Below are 19,680 nucleotides of genomic sequence, written 5' to 3'. Positions count from 1 at the left end.
TGGCGGTGGCGGCAAGCTCGCACAATGACTGGCCTGAGGGCAGCGGCCTGCCCCTCCTCGCTTTCTTGCCTTCTCTGCGCCTCACGCGCTCCCGCTGCCCTGCCAGCGCACACGCACACACAAAGCTCCAGAGCCAAGCCTCGCGAGGTCCCAGGGCCGCCTGGCGTGGGCGCTTGCTTGGGCAGCAGTCGAACGACTGGTCATGCCCTCCCACGGGATTGCTGCCCGTCATGCTTAGCCCCTGTCTGTCTCCCTGTGAACCCATTTCTTGAACTTTTGCACCGCTGTTTCCTGCCCTTCCACCCCGCCCAAGGGGACCACGGGCGGGCTATTGTTGTGCTAAAGTTGGCAACGGGAGCGAAGCACGGCGGCTAGCACGCCCCGGCCTGTCAAATGACCCGGGCCAGGCCAGGCTTCTGGAATCGTTCCCGTGTCGCGCCCACAATTGCCGTGCTGATTATCACGTGGTTCTCAGTCTACTCGGGGCATGTGTGTGATTTATGGTTCGGGGTGATGCATGTAGGTAGTCTGTCCCTGCCGATTGGTCTCCTCTACGGCACAGGCGCCCTACGTCACATGTTGCTGAGCACAACATTCTCTTCACTCATTGTGCTGAGACGCAGGCCCCCCGATCGAGGCGCAAAGTGGAGCCGACGATCAACGGCAGGAGTATTTGTTCTAGCCTGCCGTAGTAATCTTTCCCTCAAAGCACCTCAAAGTTTCATAGATACCTCGTGTACGTCAAATTGATCACCGGCATCCACGCGCGCCTTTTCTCCTCGTCGGTTTGTGGTCTGTCGAAGATTGGACGGAATGCACGCTGAGTAGGAAAAGTAGCCCGCCTCCTCCTCCCACGGAACCCTCTGGTGCTGTGAGAAACATGACCGTACTTCTCCGAAACTACAGCGCTGCCCGCACAAGCGCACCTGGAACTTACAGGCTCGTCAACGTCGCAAACAGTCCCCAAGATTTCGCTCCGTGCATGCGGCCGCGGGAAGCCATGAGGCATGGTCTTTTACTGTTCGTGTTTGGCCGTTTCTCCGAGCTTGCACAATCTAAAGAGTCTCGAAAGGAGACCCATCCAATAGTAGGCGCGCGCGTAGCAACAAGCGAGTGAGACCATGCACGCAACAACTTTCTTAGATGCGAAACGCCGGTGCACTTGTATGGAACTTAAAGAAACATGTAAACGCGGCAAAGACTCTTTCTTTGTCGATTCCAAGAACTAACAAACATGTCTAGATCTTTCCAAAATCTGGCTCCAGTGGAATGTCTATCACAAACCATGCCGACCTATTTCTGTAGGTCTGCAGAAAACGCTAAGTTACCCCCAATGAAAGCGCCGTGATCGTCCATGATCAAACCAATGTGCAAATGAAAACCCAGGATCGCCGCTTCTGCCGTGGAAAGCTAGAACCCAAACAATCTGTATCGGTGCCCAAACATTTACAAGCGGTCAAGAAGACCACGGCTCTCCAGAGTCAGGACAATCTGGTGAACAATAGAGCGGACAGATTGCTTGGAGCAGTCGACAGTGATGTCGGGCTTGGCGGGCGTCTCGTACGGGGCATCGACACCGGTGAAGCCCTTGATCTCGCCAGCGCGAGCCTTGGCGTAGATGCCGCGCTTGTCGGTCTTCTCGCAGTACTCGAGGGGGGTGGCGACGTGAACGAGGTAGAAGTCGCCAAACTTCTCGACAGTCTCGCGGGCACTCAGGCGGTCAGCCTCGTAAGGCGCAATCGGCGCGGCAATGACGGCAGCGCCGGAGCGGGTAAGCTCGCCAGAAACAAAGGCGATGCGCTGGATGTTCTTGCTACGGTCCTCCTTGCTGAAGCCGAGCTCTGACGAGATGCCTGTGCGGACAGTCTCGCCAAGAAGGAGCGAGACAGAGCGACCACCCTGCTGGTTGAGGGTGACCTGGAGAGCCTTGGCGATCTGATCCTTTCCAGAGTTCTGGTAGCCTGTCAGGAAGATGGTGAAGCCCTGGGCAGCACGGGGAGGGTGCGACTCGCGCAGGACCTTGACAACTTCAGGATACGAGAACCACTCCGGGATGTCGCGGCCAGTACGGAGGCGGGAGCGAAGCTCAGTGCCAGAGATGTTGAGGGTGCGAGCATCCTTGGGGATCTCGTCAACCGGCGCATACTCGTCCTTGTCGGGAAGGTAAGTCATCATCTGGAAGGGAACGACCTCGATACCGAGCTCGTCGCGGTACTTCTCGACGGCGTACTGGGCGTCGTACGGGCCATACCAGTCAACGCCCTGGCTGTTCTTGCCGGGACCAGCGTGGTCACGGCCGACGATGAAGTGTGTGGCACCATAGTTCTTGCGAATGATTGCGTGCCAGATGGCCTCACGAGGACCACCCATGCGCATAGCCAGGGGCAGAAGGCCAAGGACAGCCATGCCGTTGGGGTATCTGGGCAGCAGCGCCTTGTAGACACGGACACGAGTGAAGTGATCGATGTCGCCGGGCTTGGTCAAACCGACGACGGGGTGGATCAGGACGTTGGCGTGGTGCGAGCGGGCGGCCCGGACGGTCAGCTCACGGTGAGCGCGGTGCATGGGGTTACGGGTCTGGAAGGCGACGACCTTGCTCCAGCCGAGCTTGTCGAAGTGCAGGCGCATCTCAGCAGGGGTGTCTGTGAGGAATTTCTGTTAGAATGCCAGCTCGTATGGTCTACACCCCGTTGTGTAATCTTGAAACTCACAGCGAAGGTCGAGGAAGTCATAGTGCTCCAGGCGGTTGATAGCCTCGAGCTTGCCGCCAACGTAGAAGTCGCCAGCAGTCTTGAAGAGGTACTTGACGGCCGGGTGAGTCTCGTCAACACCACCAAAGACCTCGGTGGCCTCGAGCTCCCTATCGCAAGTGAGAATCAGTACTTTGTCCCCAGAACGGCCATTCAGGCAGCCGTGTCTAGCGTTCCCGCTGCTGCTTACTTGTTGGGCTTGTAGATGTCGTCAATTGTCAGGATAGCAAGGTTCTTGTCGTCGCGGGGATCGCGGAGGGCGACACGAAGACCAGGCTTGAGGCCAGACTCATTGATGACATCCTGGGTGACGTCGAGGGTGATGGGCATGGAGAAGAGGGCACCGTCGGCCAGGCGGTTCTCCTTAACAACTCTAGTCCAATTATCAGTACGTGTTCGCTTTATTGAGACCTTGCGCGGTCGATATCGGAGGCGTACCCATCGTAGTCCTTCTGGTTCATGAAACCTATAACGTAGGACGTGATTAGCTTCCCGTTCACACGTAAGCCGGTTCAAAGCCGGAAACTGCCTGTACAAGGCCAACGACAATCTCAATCTTGTCTCGCCAAGATTGGCGGTATGCAATTGGACTGCTTGCAGGGACTTGCGGAGGTTGGACATGGTGCTTACCCTCAAGAGGAGAGAAGCCGCCGTTGAGGATGAGCTCGAGGTCGCAAAGTTGGCGGTCGGTCAGGACAACCGCAGGGAGAGTCTCGGCCTCGGCGGCAAGCTCGGCGTGGCGAGGAGCATCGCGAGCGATGAGGTCCTTGAGGATACCTCCGTGGGGAGAGTTGGCCATTGTGTATGAAAGGGTTTGTTGGATTCGTCGTCGGACGGGATTCTGGGTTTGGGAAGACGGATGGGTATCAAAAGAGTTTGTCGGTCTATGGTCGTAACAGGGTCTTCAAGCCAGGAAGCCAAGCGCGGAGGGCGATGAATCACAACGAGAAAGAGAATGGGGAGGAGGGAGGAAACGAGCGGCAACAGGCTACTTGCGCAGGCCACTTTATTTAACACCCAGCCTACGAGTCGGCGGGATGCGAGGCCAAGAACCAGGAATTGTCCGTCCTCCTGCTGCGGCGGCGGCGGCGGCCATACACGGAAGCGGCGGGGCAGGTGCGACCATCGGCACAAGCTTGAGCCCGCTCCCTGACGCAACCTGGCTGAAAAAGCGTACCCACCTGCAGCACGCAAGGTACGGGTACACGGCCGTCGCCCTCCTCACTCCTGTAGTAATACCCATAGACCACCACCACCCTGGAGTCCTTGACAGCCGTTGCCGTGCAGTCCAGGTAGCTGATCAGCCATCTTCTTGGCGGCCGCCAATCACTCGTTCACCGCAAACCTTCAGGACCCCTGGCGTGTCGGACACAGCAAGCGAGACGTACGGTGTGTCCTATTTCCTATGCTAATGACGCGATGTCTTCACTTGGCACAGACAGTCCTGGAAAGGGGGTTTCCCTGTGTGCCCTCAAGGCCTCATACTCCAGGTTCCTGATGATGCAAGAACGGCTTGCGGTGGGGTGTGAGACAGACAGCGCATGCGAGCATCCCAGACGGCTCAAAGCTGCCTGTCTGTCTGCCCTCATCCCCCGATGGCGTGCTCAAGCTAAATACTTTTAGAACGCCGTGGCTCCATGCGCTTATTCGAAAATGCGCTGTCAGGTCCCGCACCGCCCTTGGCTTAGGGACGACTTACTCCGCCAGCGAGCTTGCCGTCAGCAACTTCTCACCGTTGAGTGCGCAAGGGTGCAATCTTCCGACTTCCGCCCCCCTGGTTTAGCGCTTGTCGTCATGGAGCCCTCCCCCTGCTGGCTTGCACCTGAGGCTTCATTTCCTCTGTCACCTGGATAGGCGTCCTCCAGTGAACATCCAGCCTGTCAAGTACCTTTCGCTCTTGAAACCATGCACAAAGCCTAAAAGTCGCATAATGAGGATTCTGTCACGAGTGACGCGCACGCCTAGTGGATCAGGACATGGGGAATTCGACATCGGTGGCAGAGTCTGGGCCGTGCTCATGGGTCGCTATTCTTGGTTGTGGATCAGTGAAGGAGATCGCCAACATCCCAGTCCAACGGCGCAATAGCATAGCATAGGCTCACGGGAGGTTCATGAGACGAGGCCGGATTCAGGGCACATCAAAGGTTGCGAGCTCGTGCAACATCTTCGCTCGCTTTGTGAAAGATCTTTGACCTCACGCCATGGCCAGGTGTTTTCTCATTAACGTCAAGCAAGAAAGTCCACCAGCCGTCTATCGCAGTGCTCGCAGTGCTTGTCACCACAGTCTATTCTCCTGTCCTGCCGAGCTGTCGGCCGCTGCTATTGACTTACTATCGTCGCACGAGACAACGAAATCACGTCAATATGTTGAATATGTCAAGCTTGTCTCATGCGCTGACATTGTCTTACTATCACGAGCCCTGCAGAACGCCGTGGCCGAACTGACACCCGCCCCTGTGGCTTCCGGGGCTCAACATAGACTTTCAGCCCCCAAACATTCGCCTTTGCGCCCGGCACCTGCATTTGGCTCGATAGATACCTAAAATGACCATGTAATGCGACGATCAGCCGTGCTGGCTTCTGTGGACCACCGTTCTTCAAGCAGGATCTGGCACAACTCGGCACAAGAACAACGAAACTTGAGCACAACCTTCGCATGAGGAGAAATTGCGAGGGCCTCGGCCTCATGTCGTTTGCGGGCCTCTTGTCACCCATGATCAACAGCAACAGTCGAAAATCGAATACCATTCAATGATACCGGGCCGCGCAAGGTCTCGCCTTTGGGCCGGCTAGCAGCCTGGTCCCGGCACCGGCAGGTGTTTCCCACGCGGGCCTCCGCATTGCGTCAGCGGACATCCGCATTGCGAGCCGCCGGACGGTCCCGAGATCCGGACGGCCATTGCAGCACGACCTTGAAGTTGCCTCATTTATCGACAAGCTTTTTTTTTTCTCCCTCTTTCTGGGCCGTGGCAGGACACGCACTACCTTCTTCCATCTGCCGCACGCTAGAGAAGTTTTTCACAACCTTGCTGCAGCTCGCTCCGCATGGCAGCGATCGCGCGAGTCGCTGCCCACAAGTGTGTGGACAACGAAGTGGAGCCGCTTTCTATGAAACTTGCCGCATCGTGATTGCAGCTACGAAAATATTCTGTGACATTTAGGGCGTTGTCCAAGAGTCGCGAAGCTGAGCTGTGCGTTGTTTCATCGCCACAAGCATCGCACACAATGCGATATCACTACCCTAATGACTCGGTCGCCGACCAAGCCATTTTACCCCGTAAGTACCTTAAGGTAAGTAGGGTCAAGTAGACTTTGCAGTACACAGCCATAGATGCCTCCCTCAAGAAAGACCATCGGCTGGTGGCACACAATGAAGGACGTGAGCCTCATCACGGCAGGAGCGTCTGATGTTGCGAAAGGATGCGATTTTGATGACTGGCGCGCCTCATGGTGAAGCTCAGGTTTGAGGTGATTTGTCAGCCATTGGGAGGCACGCGGTGCCAAACTACGCTCATACCGTGGGCAGAATTGAGCTACATCAGTGCGTGTAACAGCCGAAGCCAGAATCAGCTCCGGTAGAAGTCCTCGGCCGTGGCTGTAATGCACGAGCAGAATATACCATGGGTGGTGTGGTCTCGTGAGGACCGACTGTTGCATGGCGGCGGCCACGCTGTGAATGACTTAGTCACCAGACGCTCTCTTCAGACACTCGATGCAGGCGGGGCACGACAGCCACGGCCAGGCGCTTGAGGTGACGTCTCGCAATGGCGCTGGCAAGGGCCGCAGGATTACGTGGGCCAGGCGGGAACGCAGGAACAACGCTTCGGAAGCGTTGACAGCCTGGCTGGAATGCGCCGCCCCTTAAGTGCGGTGCGTACGTTCGTAGTCCAGCCACATCCGCCCTGTTTTGGCAAGCCGTTCGCGAACGTGAGCACAATCCTCGCTTCGGCCCGCCGTGTAGCCCATTGTCGTGCAATTCGAGGCTGCATTCGAGCAGACCGATTGGGCACATGGTACCTGCCCAGAAGGATGTGTGCTAGGGATGGAGGATTATTGGACACTGCATCCGGCCCTGGTTGGCACGACTGCCAGCCACACGCCCCATCGACCTCCATCGTCAGCCTGACCACTCCAGGGTTGTAGATGCGGCAGCCAGCCAGAGGCAGTACCTTGACGAGACTGCCCGTGGCACAAGGGCGGAAAGTACCTAGTTGGCGAGTCATCCACAGTGCAGGAGTTCGACCGTCCTGAGCCACGAGCAAGCATTGCATCCCGCCTAGGTACCGACTGCACTCATTCTCCTGCTCCTCCCTCCCTATCTTGCCATCTGCGAGCCATTGCGCGCCGCAGCAGCACGATTGTTTCCCCCGGCACGTACCGGGTTGTCCAGCAGTGAGTGGCACAGCTGGAATTCGTCGAATCATTGTCGGCGGTTGACCCATGACCCCCGACGGATAGCACGAGACAGACAGGGCACAGCACCAGCCCATCCCCACTCCGCTCCTAGTCGCATCCGGCAGATGCGCCATTCACGTCAACCACCTTATCTCGGCTCGCTGCTGTACTCTCCACCACCCACGTCGTCGCGCCCGTTTCCCCGTCAAAGACCGCAACTGCGCCAGCCAGCTCGGCTTGTGTTCGCCAACGGCATCATCCGCAGTCGCCAGCACCCTCGACGATATGCGCCTGCGACGACCGGCGTGAGCAACCACCCCAAAAGCCACATCTCACCAACGCGGCGACAATCGAACCTTCTTAGCGCCACGGATCTCCGCCACGGTGCAGCTCCCGCAAGCTAAGGCGACGTTCACGACCCCTGAGTGACAATCATCCGGAAAATAGAGCTATACACGCAGAACCCGCGGTCGGCTCCTCAGGCCATCCCGTCAAATCGCTCTCCGTCACATCCGCAGCCCTCATGGATCGACAAGCAACACGGTAACAATGCGACGCACGATACCGTGGACGGCCTCGACGCTGGCCGCCATAGGCGGTGCAGGCCTGCTTCCCTATATCTCGGCGCAAACGATCGACTACGTCAACGGCACGAGCGTTGATGGCTATGCAAACGACCAGCTGGCACCAGACAGGACGCCGACACTGTACACTGGCGACTTTGGCGACTGCCTCGGCGGGGAGAGCTTGCTCAACATCACAAATTTCGATGCCGCGTTGTACTGGGACAATGCCACGATCCTCTTGCATCTGGACGGCAGGACCAACATCCGCAGCGAGGAGGTCATGTTGCACTTCTCGCTGGACACGTATGGAGAGAGCAGGTTCAGCAAGATCATCGACCCCTGCCAGAATGGCATGACCAGCCTCTGCCCGATGCGGGCGAGCCAGACCATCGGGGCGGCAGGTGTCTTTCCCGTCACAGCGGACCAGGTTTCAGCTTTTCCGCCGATGACATTCAGCATGCCGGACGTGGAAGGCCTGGCACGGGTCCAGATCTTTGCCAACTCGTCCAAGACCGAGATCGCGTGTTTCCAGGCCAGCCTGAAGAACGGCAAGACTTTCTCCCAACCCGCTGCGGTTGGATCCACGCTCGCCGTGTTCACCATCGTTGCCATCATCGCGTCTTTTGCGACAGCGGCTTATGGCGTGAGCATAGTGCACATGCGTACTCACTATGCCCACTCTCTGTCCGTCCTGGTCATCTTCGAGACGTTCCAGTCAATATTCTTGACCGGTGCTCTGTCCTTGCGGTGGCCCACGATTCTGCCGGCTTGGTGGAGCAATTTTGCCTGGGCCTCAGGTTTGATTCCGTCGCCTGAGATCGTCAGCAGCGTGAACTCGTTTGCTGGGGTTAGCGGCAACGCCAGTCAGGTGGGCGGAGCAGGATCTACCGTTCTCAACAACAATGGTGGCTTGACGCAACTCATTTACGGCCGAGCATCATGGATGGGAATGGTCAAAACTGGTGGCGCGACTTTTCCGAGGAGAAATATGGATGCCTGGTCTCTAGCAACACGGCAGTCCATCGGCCCCGTTGGGTCGTACAACGATGCCTGGAATGGGGCACCGGTACGCCCAGGTCTGCCACTTCCAGGAGACTCCTGGGGCTTCCCAGAGACCCTCTCGCCGCTGTCTCTGCCTGCACAAAGCGCTTTTGTTGTGGCGTTAATCTGGACACTCGTTGCCATCGCACTTGTCCTCTTTTGCTCCGTCGTCTTCAAAGCCGCCCTGGAAGGGATGGTAGCGCTCAAGTGGCTCAAGCAAGACCGGCTGCAATTCTACCGAACGGGTTGGCTGCGCTACCTGGCTATTGCTATTCTTCGCGCGAGCCTGATGGCAGTCTTCCCGATCAGCACTCTGGCCTTGTACGAGTTCGCAACCGGCGATGGAGCATCTGCGGTGGCAGTCGCCGCCGTTGTCTTCGTCATCTTCCTTGCAGGCACTTGTTTCCTTGTGTGGCATGCTCTTCACGCGCGTTTCCAAAATGGCAAGTTTGCTTTGGCGACTGATCGAATTTTGCTACGCCCGGCGCGGCTTTTCAGGGTCATCCCGTTTATTGCTCCAGTCCGGTTGAGTCAATTGAAGGAGTCCGAGTTTGCGACAAAACCCCGTGGCTCACTGCCTTTTCTCCGCCTTCACTTCATCGACGAAAACCCGTCGCGACGGAATGCCCACCAAGATGAGCCCTATATCATGCGGCATGGCTGGCTTTCAGCGCGCTACCGCATTTCGAGATGGTGGTTCTTCGCTTGCTGGGCCGCATATCAGCTGGTGCGGGCATGTTTTCTCGGCGGCGCCGCGGCGAATCCACTTGCTCAGGTTTTTGGCCTTTTCCTGGTCGAGGTCCTGGCATTTGTGATTGTATGCGCCCTGAACCCGTACGAAGGACAGCGGAACACAGCTCTGGCCGTCTGGCTCCTTGGCTTGGCAAAGGTTCTTACAACTGGCATGTCGATTGCCTTCTTGCCCGACTTCGATCTGAATCGCATTGTGACGACCGTCATTGGTGTCTTAATCATCATCATTCAGGCACTACTCACAACAGCCGTCGTGGTTCTGATTATTATTGGCTGCATCTCGACATGGATGTCACTTTATCGCAACAAGGAATACTTTGTGACAGACAAGCTCGACGACCTGCGCATCCGGTACTACGATCACATGGCCGAGGCCGCCAAGGACGAGAAAAAGCCGTCATACAAGCGGCGATCAAAGCCAAAGAGCACATACATGGTGAACTCGATGGCCACAGGAAAACAGCCCGAAGCCACGCCCGAGCAGCCGATAGATATGATGAACCTTCCACTCCCGCCACCGATGTCACGGCACCACAAGACGACACATTCGTTCTCCGTTTCGCACGTCCGCCGGCTGTCCAAGATTGAGGACGAGGACGACGAGCCAGTCGACGAGATCAAGCCAGTAGCTTTCCCACCCGCGATACGGAACAGCCAGCTTCGTGGAGGGACTCGCAGCCGGACTACGAGTGTCAGCTCGATCCACTCAGCATCAAGTCTGCCACGCGGTGCTCGTCCTCACCGTGTCTCGTGGAGCTCGTATGACTTCACCGTGGACCAGGCTGGGCGCCAGGAGCGAAGGCCGAGTTCGGCGATCGTGGCTGCTCAATTAGAGCCAACGGTGGCGATGCCATCTGAGAGTGGTAGTTCAACGGCACAGGGGCGTAATGAGCCGGGCCCCGAATTTGATTTGGTGCCAACCACAGCGTCACCAACAGATACATCGCCAGTATCCCCTGCTACGCCTCCAGAGTTGGAAAAGCCCCTACCGCCAGCTCCCGAACAGACCGAAACGCCAGCGGCAGAGGATGAGGCGGTTCACGGAGAAAATCTCGAAAATGCGCCGAGGTCAAGCACGGAACAGCAGCAACTACAGGCAGAGAGGGAAGCATTGGGACCACCGGTGGCCTGAGGCCAAGCTCCAAGCGCTTCAATTGTGTGGCATGGAGAGAGCCTTCGGAAGTGGTGTCCGCAGGCAGGTTTGTTCTCGGGGGCTTCGACGATTGGGTTATTTCATAGCGCGGCGTATTCGTTTTTCATCTTCTCCCTTGAATGAGACTTGGAGGTCATTTCGTCATTTTCCCCTGTAGCAATTATAATGATATTGAGCCTTATTGATAAGTCCTTTGCAGTCTGAGTTCTCTGCCTTTGAGAGTGCATGTGTTGCATGAGCATAGAAGATTCTCGAGTTTCTGGGATACATTGAGCTCGAATTGAAACTGTTTTGCGTTTTTTTTTTTGGTGTTATTGTCCTTGTGGTTTTATTCTATAGGTAGGCCCGATCCTTCTGAGCTGATCTAATGCTCTATCATCTTTCTTGCCAACTTGGTTGAATGCTGCGGTGTCTATCTATCTACATGACTTAAGAGATGGTATAATAAATAGAAATCTAGTCTGATCGAGGCTGTTGTGCTCTGAACACCTTGGCTGAGAAGGAAGATATATAGTGTCTGCCCCCTTGTCTCTCTATTGCGAAAAGGAAAGAAAGAAAAGAAAAGAAAAACGAGTGAAGGTATTGTCTATATGATCGTACGGAAAATGAAGTTGGGGCTCGAGAGATCAATGTCAAACACGGGCTGCTTGACGATCTAGCGGCTTGTCGCTCGCGGCCAGCCGGACACGAGAGAGGTAGGCGAGCTTTCCCCCGAGAATATCGGGAGCGTGGGCTATGGAAGTCCCTTTTGGCTCCTGTTTCAATGGATGAGCCGCAGACGACCCCATATCAATGTTCGCAGGCTGAGAGACTCGGCAGGGCTGTGACGGTCCCACGGATAGTCGCTCGGGATTCGACTGTATCGGTTGTTGATGCCCGGAGCGAAAGGGGGCTGTCTATCGGGGATCCTGCTCCATGGTCAGCAATCGATTATATACTTTGACACGGTTCTTACTAGACTCCATCTTGCGCACTGAGTCGGGATCTGTCCACTGTCCGAGATGTGACTCGTCCAAATGGGGCTGCGCAAAGGGGGCCGGCTCATACTCTTTCTCTCTTGACTCTGCGCGTAACCTGCGAGCAGTTACCGCACCTCTCGTGCATACAATCCGGCGTGGCGCACTGCGGTTGCCACATGCCGTAGCCGCCATCGCCGCAGCGATGCTTTTGGCAGAAAGGGGGTTAGCTGTGAGGACGTTGAAGAAAAATCTGATTATGGAGGACATACGCAGTACCAGCAAATTACCGTTTGGTAGCGACCGTTGCGATCGCCCATAGCTGTCAAGTTTGTGAGAGGCTGGTGGTGGCTGTCTGTCTGTCTGGTCTTGGTCGAGCCTGGCGTCAACGAAGCCCACGCACGGGAGGCCATGTTGGTTTTATGTCTGCCATCATGATGCCATAGGACTTTATAGCATTCTTTTTGGCTCTCCTTCTGGCGCCGCGGCGCAATATCTGAGGTTGTCACATCATTGACAAGTTGTGGGAGCCACGATCATGAACAGGGGGGCAGTCAACACAAGGCGGACCAAGAAAACAGGGCGAGGACGAATAGATGGTTTGATTCCCACGAGAACCACGGCGATTTCAGGAATACTCTGAAGAGGAACTGATAAGTTCGGTGTAAATCACTGGGGGCCCATCCGGCCTGGGGGCCGAAATCGTGATGATTCAGGGTGCAGTCTCGCCCCGAGTCTGCCGCAACGGGCGCAATTCTTGGGCGCAGCACTGCATTTTCCGCCTGGCCCAGAGCTTGTGTGTGACGCAAAGTTGATCCTGACCGCCATTTACTTTACCTATCAAGACGGACGACGGAGTTGTGGGTGGTGTGCGTCCAGGTTGTGAAGAGACCGGTCGAGGCTCACCGAAGCCGCTCGGAGAGTGGCTGAGCATCACGGACCAACATTTCGCGGATGCCTTCAAGGACACCATTGTTGGCGAAGCAGCTGGGAATCGAAGAAACAGTAGTCACCAGGACGGTCAGAGATGTGGTCTCGCTCGACGTGTGTTGTCCACAATGTCATGAGGATTCTCGCAGCTGCAGATCATATTCAACGTCCCAGACTGCAGCAATCTGGCTGCGCCCGAGTTTTGACTTGGCTGCCTTGGGTGATGTCAGCCTCGTCAGGACTCGACAACGCAGGACGAGCAGTCATTACGTTGTGGCTGAGCCACGCCTGCTGCAATATGGGCCAGAGCACGACCGGCAGCGTTCTTTCGGGCACGGGAACGGCCCTTTCGGGCATCATGTTTCTTGACCTGTCATGTTCGTCCCAACTGGTCAGTCAGTCAGTTCAGGGTGAGCAACGCAAGCGCAGAGAAACGCGGTGGGTAAGGGTTGCAGCGAGATTGTTTTGGCGATCAACGGATCTCAAGACGAGGGTCTGCAGACCATTATGGCATGGACAGCCGGGCAATTCCTGCGGCACGCAGCCATGGCGTTTCTTGCAATCTCTCTTGTAGGCTCGCACATGCTATTCCAGGCCGCTGACAGGGATCGCGCGTGCGCTAGCGGGCGCTGGTCAAACCGGCTCGACGGCAACGAGTGGGAACGGAACCCCCGCTGGCCAAGGCGCGATGCAGCCGTTGCGGAGCGTCCCAGCAGCAGCATTGAGCACCCGCCCGCGCTAATCTGCGTCGTCATCTTGGTCTCACCAGCCAGCAAGCAGCTCTTTCTTTCAAAGCCAGCCACCAGTCCTCATGCCTCCGCGGTAAGAGGCGTACGGCATCGTCGTCGCTGCTGCATCCGCCTCTTCCAGCTGCCTCTCAAGCGACTGCCACAGAATGCGCCGACCATGCCGCCTGTCGAGAGCACCAGAGCAGCGACGCGCTGGGTCACCCGCATCATCCCCATCATCTTAGCCGCCGCTTTCTCATATGCCACTTACGCCGTCGTCGCCGTTCTTTGCGGTAGGTCTTGCGCATGTCGCCCTCCGTGGTCAGTCAAAGTTGGGATCAGGGCTAACTCCTCTCGCCTCGGCGCGCAGTCTCGTTCTTTCTCGCACCACCAACCCGCAACACAGGCGCCGCCATCGCCATCCTCGTTCTCTACTTCCTCCTCTTGATTCTTACTCTCGCTTCGTACGCACGCGTCATCCTCACCATCAGCTTCGACCCGGGCCTGGTGCCTCTAGGCCCCCTCGCCATCGAGCGAAACCGCATCGAGAAGAGCAAACCAAAGGCGGCCAAGGAGGCTGGCGGCCTTGAAAGCCGGGCCTATTACGCTGGTCCAGATCGGAACCCAGACAGTCCAGGCCTCGAGCTGTTCTACACAAAGGACGTCTTTGTCTGCGAGAGCGACGGCCGGCCAAAATGGTGCTCAGAATGCTGCAACTGGAAGACGGATCGTGTCCATCACTCTAGCGAGATAGAGCGGTGCGTGCTGCGCATGGATCACTTTTGTCCATGGGTAGGTGGCATGATCGGTCAAAACTGTAAGTCGGCTTCATGTCCTCACCCCGAACCCCGAACCCCAGGCTGACCCGGAAACCAGCCTTCAAATTCTTTGTTCAGTTCGTCTGCTACACATGCGCTTTGTGCGGTGTGGTGCTTGGAGCCGCGGGTTTCGTCCTGCGGCATCAGATCCTCAACAACGAGGAGCTCGACCCTCGGGTCATTGCCGTCATCATTCTTGCCGGCTTCTTCTGCTTTTTCACATTCCTTATGTCAACAACTTCACTGCGCTATGTCTTGCTCAACATGACCAATGTCGATATGCTGGGTGCCACGTCCAAAGTCTACCAGCTCGCTGTGGTTGTCCCTCGCGATGCACGACCTCCAACCACCAGCGCTCTGGCATATCCGACAGTCACATACCCGCTACCTAATTTGGAGCTCGGTCTCAACGGCGAGGCGAATGGACCCAGCAAACATACCCCCGCCACATTCTCTGACGGGTCTGGATCAACCGACCACACATCACGAGATGCGCTCGCAGTCCGCACCTTTGCGATCCTGAAGACCGAACCTGGCGAGAACCCTTGGCACCTCGGGTACTGGCGGAACTGGAAGGAGGTGATGGGAAGCAACATCTTGGATTGGTTTCTGCCCATCAGCAAGTCACCGTGCATTTCCCATGAAAGCCATGAGAGCTTCTATCCCTTTGGTCCCGTGCTTGATGACGTTTGCGCCCGGTACGGGGTATCAAATCCCATACGACGGGGACACTCCGGATCAGAGATGCGCGAGCTGTTGTCGCGTGAAGCAGGTGGTCAGCGGACGACATGACGATGCCATTTCTCCTGATTGTTTTGCCATCCTGGCAGGCGGGCACTGCCAGGCCAGTGGTGTGCGGCACGATATATGGTTCACGAACATATTCTTTCCCTCTATAACTACACGCAGCAGGAAATCTTCTCGACTAGAAATAAATATACGTAATGTCCAGTGTCCTATACCTCAGAAGCGCTTTGAGTTTGATGTGTCAAAAGTCTCAACGGTCCCCTCCCTCCCTCCCAAAAAAAAAAAAAAAAAAAGGTCTACAACACTCGCGCCTGCGGTAGCCTCCAGTGACGTCCTCGATGGACCCACTTTTACCACTTTACACCAGGCGGACCAGCGAGTCGCGTCGTTTGTTCCCAGACGTGTTCCATGCAGCGACGTAGTAGACAACCCTGATCGCCATCAACGAATTGAGCTGGCCATCTGTCAGCCCCCTGTCGCCTGATCTCTACAGAGGCTTGTTACGAACATGAAAGACTCTGCGGCAGCTGCCGCTCAGGTTGGCCCCGTGTGCTGCTCCCCTTGACACTTCAGCAGGTCTGTGACATGGGCTCCTCGCCGCAATTCATGGCATCGTCGCCAGGCTATGGGACTGGCCGCCGCAAATCGCAGTTTACATATCGTCAACTGGGCTTGCTTGCCTCATACTCGACGAGCTCACCGCTGCGGGTCATTGCTCACATCGATCTCGATGCCTTCTATGCACAATGTGAGATGGTCCGGCTCGGACTTCCCGATGATCAGCCACTTGCTGTTCAACAATGGTAAGGGGGAACTATAAACCAGCGCCCTCATGTCTGCATACATGCTGACGCGTCCGATACAGGCAAGGACTGATCGCGGTCAACTATGCCGCCCGCAAGTTTGGGATTGGGCGCCATTGCAACGTGACCGAGGCAAAGAAGCTGTGCCCAGGTCTCATTGCTCAGCACGTCGCCACTTGGAAAGAAGGTGACGAGAAATGGGCGTACCACGACGATGCGGCTGCGCACATAGGCACACACAAGGTCTCGCTCGATCTGTACAGGCTCGAGTCGAGAAAGATTCTCGCGCTGATACACGACTGCCTCCCGGCGAATCAGCAGAAGGTCGAAAAGGCAGGAATAGACGAGGTCTTCGTGGACCTGTCTGCTCAGATCCATTCAATCATGCTACAACGATTCCCAGAGCTCGCGAACCCGCCGCCGTATGATGACCCCACCGAGAAGCTGCCGCTCCCTCCCATCACGGCGCTCGACTGGCAGGCAGACAACCTCGTGGATCTGGACAATGCAGACGACGAAGCCGATGATCCGGACTGGGATGACGTGGCCATCCTTATTGGTGCCGAGTTGGTGCGCGACATACGCGCAGAGGTCCGTGCCAAGTTGGGCTACACTTGCTCTGCAGGCATTGCGAGCAATAAGATGTTGAGCAAGTTGGGCAGCGGCTTCAAGAAGCCCAATCAGCAGACCGTGGTCCGCAACCGCGCCGTGCAGCAGTTCCTGTCAGGGATGAAATTTACGAAGATACGAAATCTTGGTGGCAAGCTTGGCGACCAGGTTGCCGTGCGGTTCGAGACGGAACTCATCAAGGACTTGCTACAAGTGTCTCTGGATCAGCTCAAGTCAAAAATGGGCGAAGACACTGGTATTTGGATATACAACACGATTCGCGGCATCGACACAAGCGAGGTGACACCCAGGACTCAGATCAAATCCATGCTGTCAGCAAAATCCTTCCGCCCAGTGATTAATCGCCAAGACCAGGCCGTCAGGTGGCTACGCATATTCGTGGCTGACATCTTCTCGCGCCTGGTGGAGGAGGGTGTGCTGGAGAACAAACGGCGTCCCAAGACAATACACCTGCAGCACAGACATGGAGGTCTCACGAAGTCTCGGTCCAGCGGTATTCCTCTTGGCAAGACCATCGACGAGACTATTCTGTTCGATCTTGCTAAGACCCTCCTGAATCAGATCATCTCCGAAGGCCATGTCTGGCCATGTGCCAATCTAAGCTTGAGTGTCGGCGGGTTCGAAGATGGCATTACCGGCAACATGGGGATAGGTGCGTTCCTCGTCAAAGGTGATGAGGCTCGTGCAGCCAATGCCGTAGCAGGAGGTCCTCGCGAAGGTGGTGCCGGCGTTTTACCACATGACCGCATGACGAAGACCGGACAACGGGCCAATGGCCCGGACATCCAACGATTCTTCCGCAAGGAGACGTCGAGTGGAGAAGAGCCTATAGACACCAGTGAGAGAGGCGATGGGTCTGATCCTCACCAGGAGCTGTGGCTAGACGAACAAGGAGACACTTCGGCAGCCCGCCCAATCAATGTCCCGATTTCCGAAGAAACCTCAGTAAGCTGTCCTCGGTGCAACGTCAAGTGCGAAGACGAAATCGCTCTTCAAAGTCACCAGGACTGGCACTTTGCCAAAGACCTGCAGGAAGAGGAACGCCAAGCCACTCAGCAAACGGCACGATCTCAGAAGCCAGGAACTGCAGCTGCATCATCCTCGGCTACGAAGCGGTCCAACAAAAGTACCGGAAAGCTCGAGCAGGGGCAGAAACGATTGAAGTTTGGTTGAGACATGCTTGTGTAGTACTCTTACTCAACTCAACTCGGGCTTGTGAGCGACCAGCTCTGAAGGACGAACAGCTTGATCATCATGCATCCCGTCCCCCGTCCCGGCAGATCGCCGTTGGAGGAGACCGATCTGCTGACAATCCCATCGATCTTTCCCATTCTTGGACGAAGGATCAAATAAGGTTTTGGCATTTTATCGTCGTCGCATGCTCTCGACGTGTTCAGCAATCTTTCGAGGTTGGGTTGTGTCATCACGGCCCGAGAAGCTCAAGACTTGCAGTCTTTGTCAAGCATTCTAGTTTGGCAATACGCATGCGGATCCGTTATTGCTCAGAAGATGCCCCTTGAGCATGGCGGCAGTTCGGGCTATTGTCAAACAATAATTGTTCAGCTGCGCAACACAGAGTTGTCAAAGTCCAATCTGGATTGGCCCAATTATGGGGCTGATTGGCTTACCGACTTTTGGGGGCCTCCACTGCGGCATCAATTAGGCTTCGCCGCATTGGTACCCAACCATCCTGCCAAGAACGCTCACACCACGAAGCAAGGATATTCTTTGAGGTGAGAGACTGCAGTGGCATTCCGCATGCAGAGCTTACAGTCTCAAAAATTGCTTTTGAGTGAAGTCATGCACGAGACGTTGCATTCTCACCATTTCGAGAAGCACATTTGCTTGTGGCAGCAGATATTGTCTGACTTTCGAAACGGGAACGAACAGCGGGATCCAAGCTGCCGCTCTACGAGAACCTTCAAGCTCGGAGGTGATCGCAAAGATGATTGCTCCATGCGGGGAGCATTATCTCCTGAAGCTATCGACGGCGGAATATCACATAGAAAAGCACACATTTCAAGAGCGAATGAAAACAAGACACATCAGGGCCACGCGAATCAGAGAACAACACAACTCCCAATTGTCACGTGGGCAACTCGTGCGCATTGCATGTTTCACGCCAGGATGAAGGCAACTCTGCCCCGTCCCGCCGTTGACCTATTGGACTACTTCTGAGGCAATAATCGAGCGCCTGTGAAAACTATATTAGGCTGGCTGCGATCTCCGCAAGAGGTTAAGCTATGTGGTATGCCACAGGCTGCAACTGTGTCTATAACATTTGCAGGCTCATTGCACATCTATTCGACTTCAGATCAACCAACGTGGTTACTTGGCTGACCCTAGTCCCTTGAAGCTTGTGTGCAAATCCACAACACCAACCTCCAGCACTGGTGGATCCTGAAAATCTAACCAGTGGCTAAGTCAGCGACAAACTCTGCACGGAGCACTGGGGCTACTCGTTCGCGGCCAGTTCAAGAGCTCGGATCCTTCGCCCGTGAGGTGATGAATCTTGTCACGACCTTGATGCGGAGCCCGGGACTTCGGATTCCTGTTTGTAACAAACGACTCGGCAGCTACAAATTTCTCAGTCAACCACTGAGAGTCGGTAGTCCTCAGTACAGCAACACGTGTTAGCGCGCACTGGACGGGCAATCCGGTCAGGTTGTTTGTTGACCAAAGTTAACGAGGCACATTTTTGTCTTTTGCAGTTGCTCTTGCGTGGTTAATTCCTGGCGAGCCTGAGAGGGCCCTGCCCCCCTATGTCGTCAAGCCGACGATCTCCCAGCCTTCTCGAGCCACTCCTGACTCCGTTGGTACCCAAGCCAACCGGGACAGCCCTGCATCGGGACGTTGCAGAGTGCAGACCAGCATCGTCCAAAGCAGGACCTTGAAGTCCACGCCAAGACTAAGGACGCTGACGTCTGCTGTCTGGAGCGACGGTGGTACGGAGGACCATTGGTCATCGACGGCAATCTCTTTGCTGCTGGTGACTGATACGCAGAGCTTTGAGGACGGCAACTGTGCTGCACGAGGTGCATCAGCAGCCTGCCTGGCAACCAACCAGGCACGACCACGCACGCAGGCTGCTGTCACGCTCCTCCACCCGGCTGCACCAGGCGACCTGCTGTTGATTGGCCTATGTTCGTCCTGGGATGCAGGCCAGCCGTCCGTCTATCTGGACAACCCGCAACCTGGCAAGATTCCGCCCCGTGTGCCTGGTACTACTAAACTCATCGTCCGTCCTCTTGGTCAGGATTGCAGCTCGGCCTGGTTGAAGTAGCTCGCGACTCGGCAGAACTGTGGTCATTGTCTCTGTCCGTGAATCTTGCGTGCTGATCAGACATTACTGGTTGGACCGGACTGCACGAGGCTTTGCTGGGCGACACAAAACACGCAGCTTGACCTGG

The 19,680-nt window shown here is 56.1% G+C and overlaps 4 protein-coding genes across 4 annotated transcripts; 3 read left to right on the top strand and 1 right to left on the bottom strand.

Annotated features, from left to right (window-relative positions):
- Window positions 1-1,446: 1,446 nt before the first annotated feature.
- B0I36DRAFT_245785 (uncharacterized protein) lies at window positions 1,447-3,549 on the bottom strand (the record flags this gene model as incomplete). Its single annotated transcript, XM_046150185.1, has 5 exons — window positions 1,447-2,642; window positions 2,712-2,860; window positions 2,941-3,123; window positions 3,189-3,216; window positions 3,381-3,549. 5 exons carry the CDS (start codon window positions 3,547-3,549, stop codon window positions 1,447-1,449), a joined length of 1,725 nt encoding a protein of 574 aa, XP_046011738.1.
- A 2,426-nt stretch (window positions 3,550-5,975) lies between these two features.
- B0I36DRAFT_374964 (uncharacterized protein) lies at window positions 5,976-10,637 on the top strand (the record flags this gene model as incomplete). Its single annotated transcript, XM_046160323.1, is given in 8 exon segments — window positions 5,976-6,027; window positions 7,741-8,663; window positions 8,730-8,839; window positions 8,858-8,948; window positions 8,961-9,569; window positions 9,600-9,716; window positions 9,738-10,277; window positions 10,287-10,637. Coding segments are annotated over 8 exon segments (2,793 nt in total).
- Window positions 10,638-13,287: 2,650 nt separating this feature from the next.
- On the top strand, window positions 13,288-15,130 carry B0I36DRAFT_325802 (palmitoyltransferase PFA5). Its single transcript, XM_046154272.1, has 4 exons — window positions 13,288-13,565; window positions 13,643-14,089; window positions 14,149-15,044; window positions 15,112-15,130. Exons 1-3 carry the CDS (start codon window positions 13,451-13,453, stop codon window positions 14,880-14,882), a joined length of 1,296 nt encoding a protein of 431 aa, XP_046011736.1. The 5' UTR covers window positions 13,288-13,450; the 3' UTR covers window positions 14,883-15,044; window positions 15,112-15,130.
- Window positions 15,131-15,422: 292 nt separating this feature from the next.
- On the top strand, window positions 15,423-17,443 carry B0I36DRAFT_245073 (impB/mucB/samB family protein; the record flags this gene model as incomplete). The annotated part of the gene is made up of 2 exons (XM_046150122.1): window positions 15,423-15,640; window positions 15,703-17,443. 2 exons carry the CDS (start codon window positions 15,423-15,425, stop codon window positions 17,441-17,443), a joined length of 1,959 nt encoding a protein of 652 aa, XP_046011735.1.
- Between the last annotated feature and the right edge of the window lie 2,237 nt (window positions 17,444-19,680).

Source organism: Microdochium trichocladiopsis, assembly GCF_020744255.1.
Source record: "Microdochium trichocladiopsis strain MPI-CAGE-CH-0230 chromosome Unknown B0I36scaffold_6, whole genome shotgun sequence".
NCBI lineage: Eukaryota > Fungi > Ascomycota > Sordariomycetes > Xylariales > Microdochiaceae > Microdochium > Microdochium trichocladiopsis.
The sequence above is the reverse complement of the archived record's forward strand: the minus strand, read 5'-3'. Positions and strand labels throughout refer to the sequence as shown.

What these genes read in the sequence shown, in the direction of transcription:
- B0I36DRAFT_325802 (XM_046154272.1), top strand. Translation starts at nt 13,451, where the DNA reads ATGCCGCCTGTCGAGAGCACCAGAGCAGCGACGCGCTGGGTCACCCGC. An exon ending in CGTCGTCGCCGTTCTTTGCG is followed by an intron (nt 13,566 to 13,642) that starts GTAGGTCTTGCG and finishes CTCGGCGCGCAG; the next exon opens with TCTCGTTCTTTCTCGCACCA. An exon ending in TGGCATGATCGGTCAAAACT is followed by an intron (nt 14,090 to 14,148) that starts GTAAGTCGGCTT and finishes CCCGGAAACCAG; the next exon opens with CCTTCAAATTCTTTGTTCAG.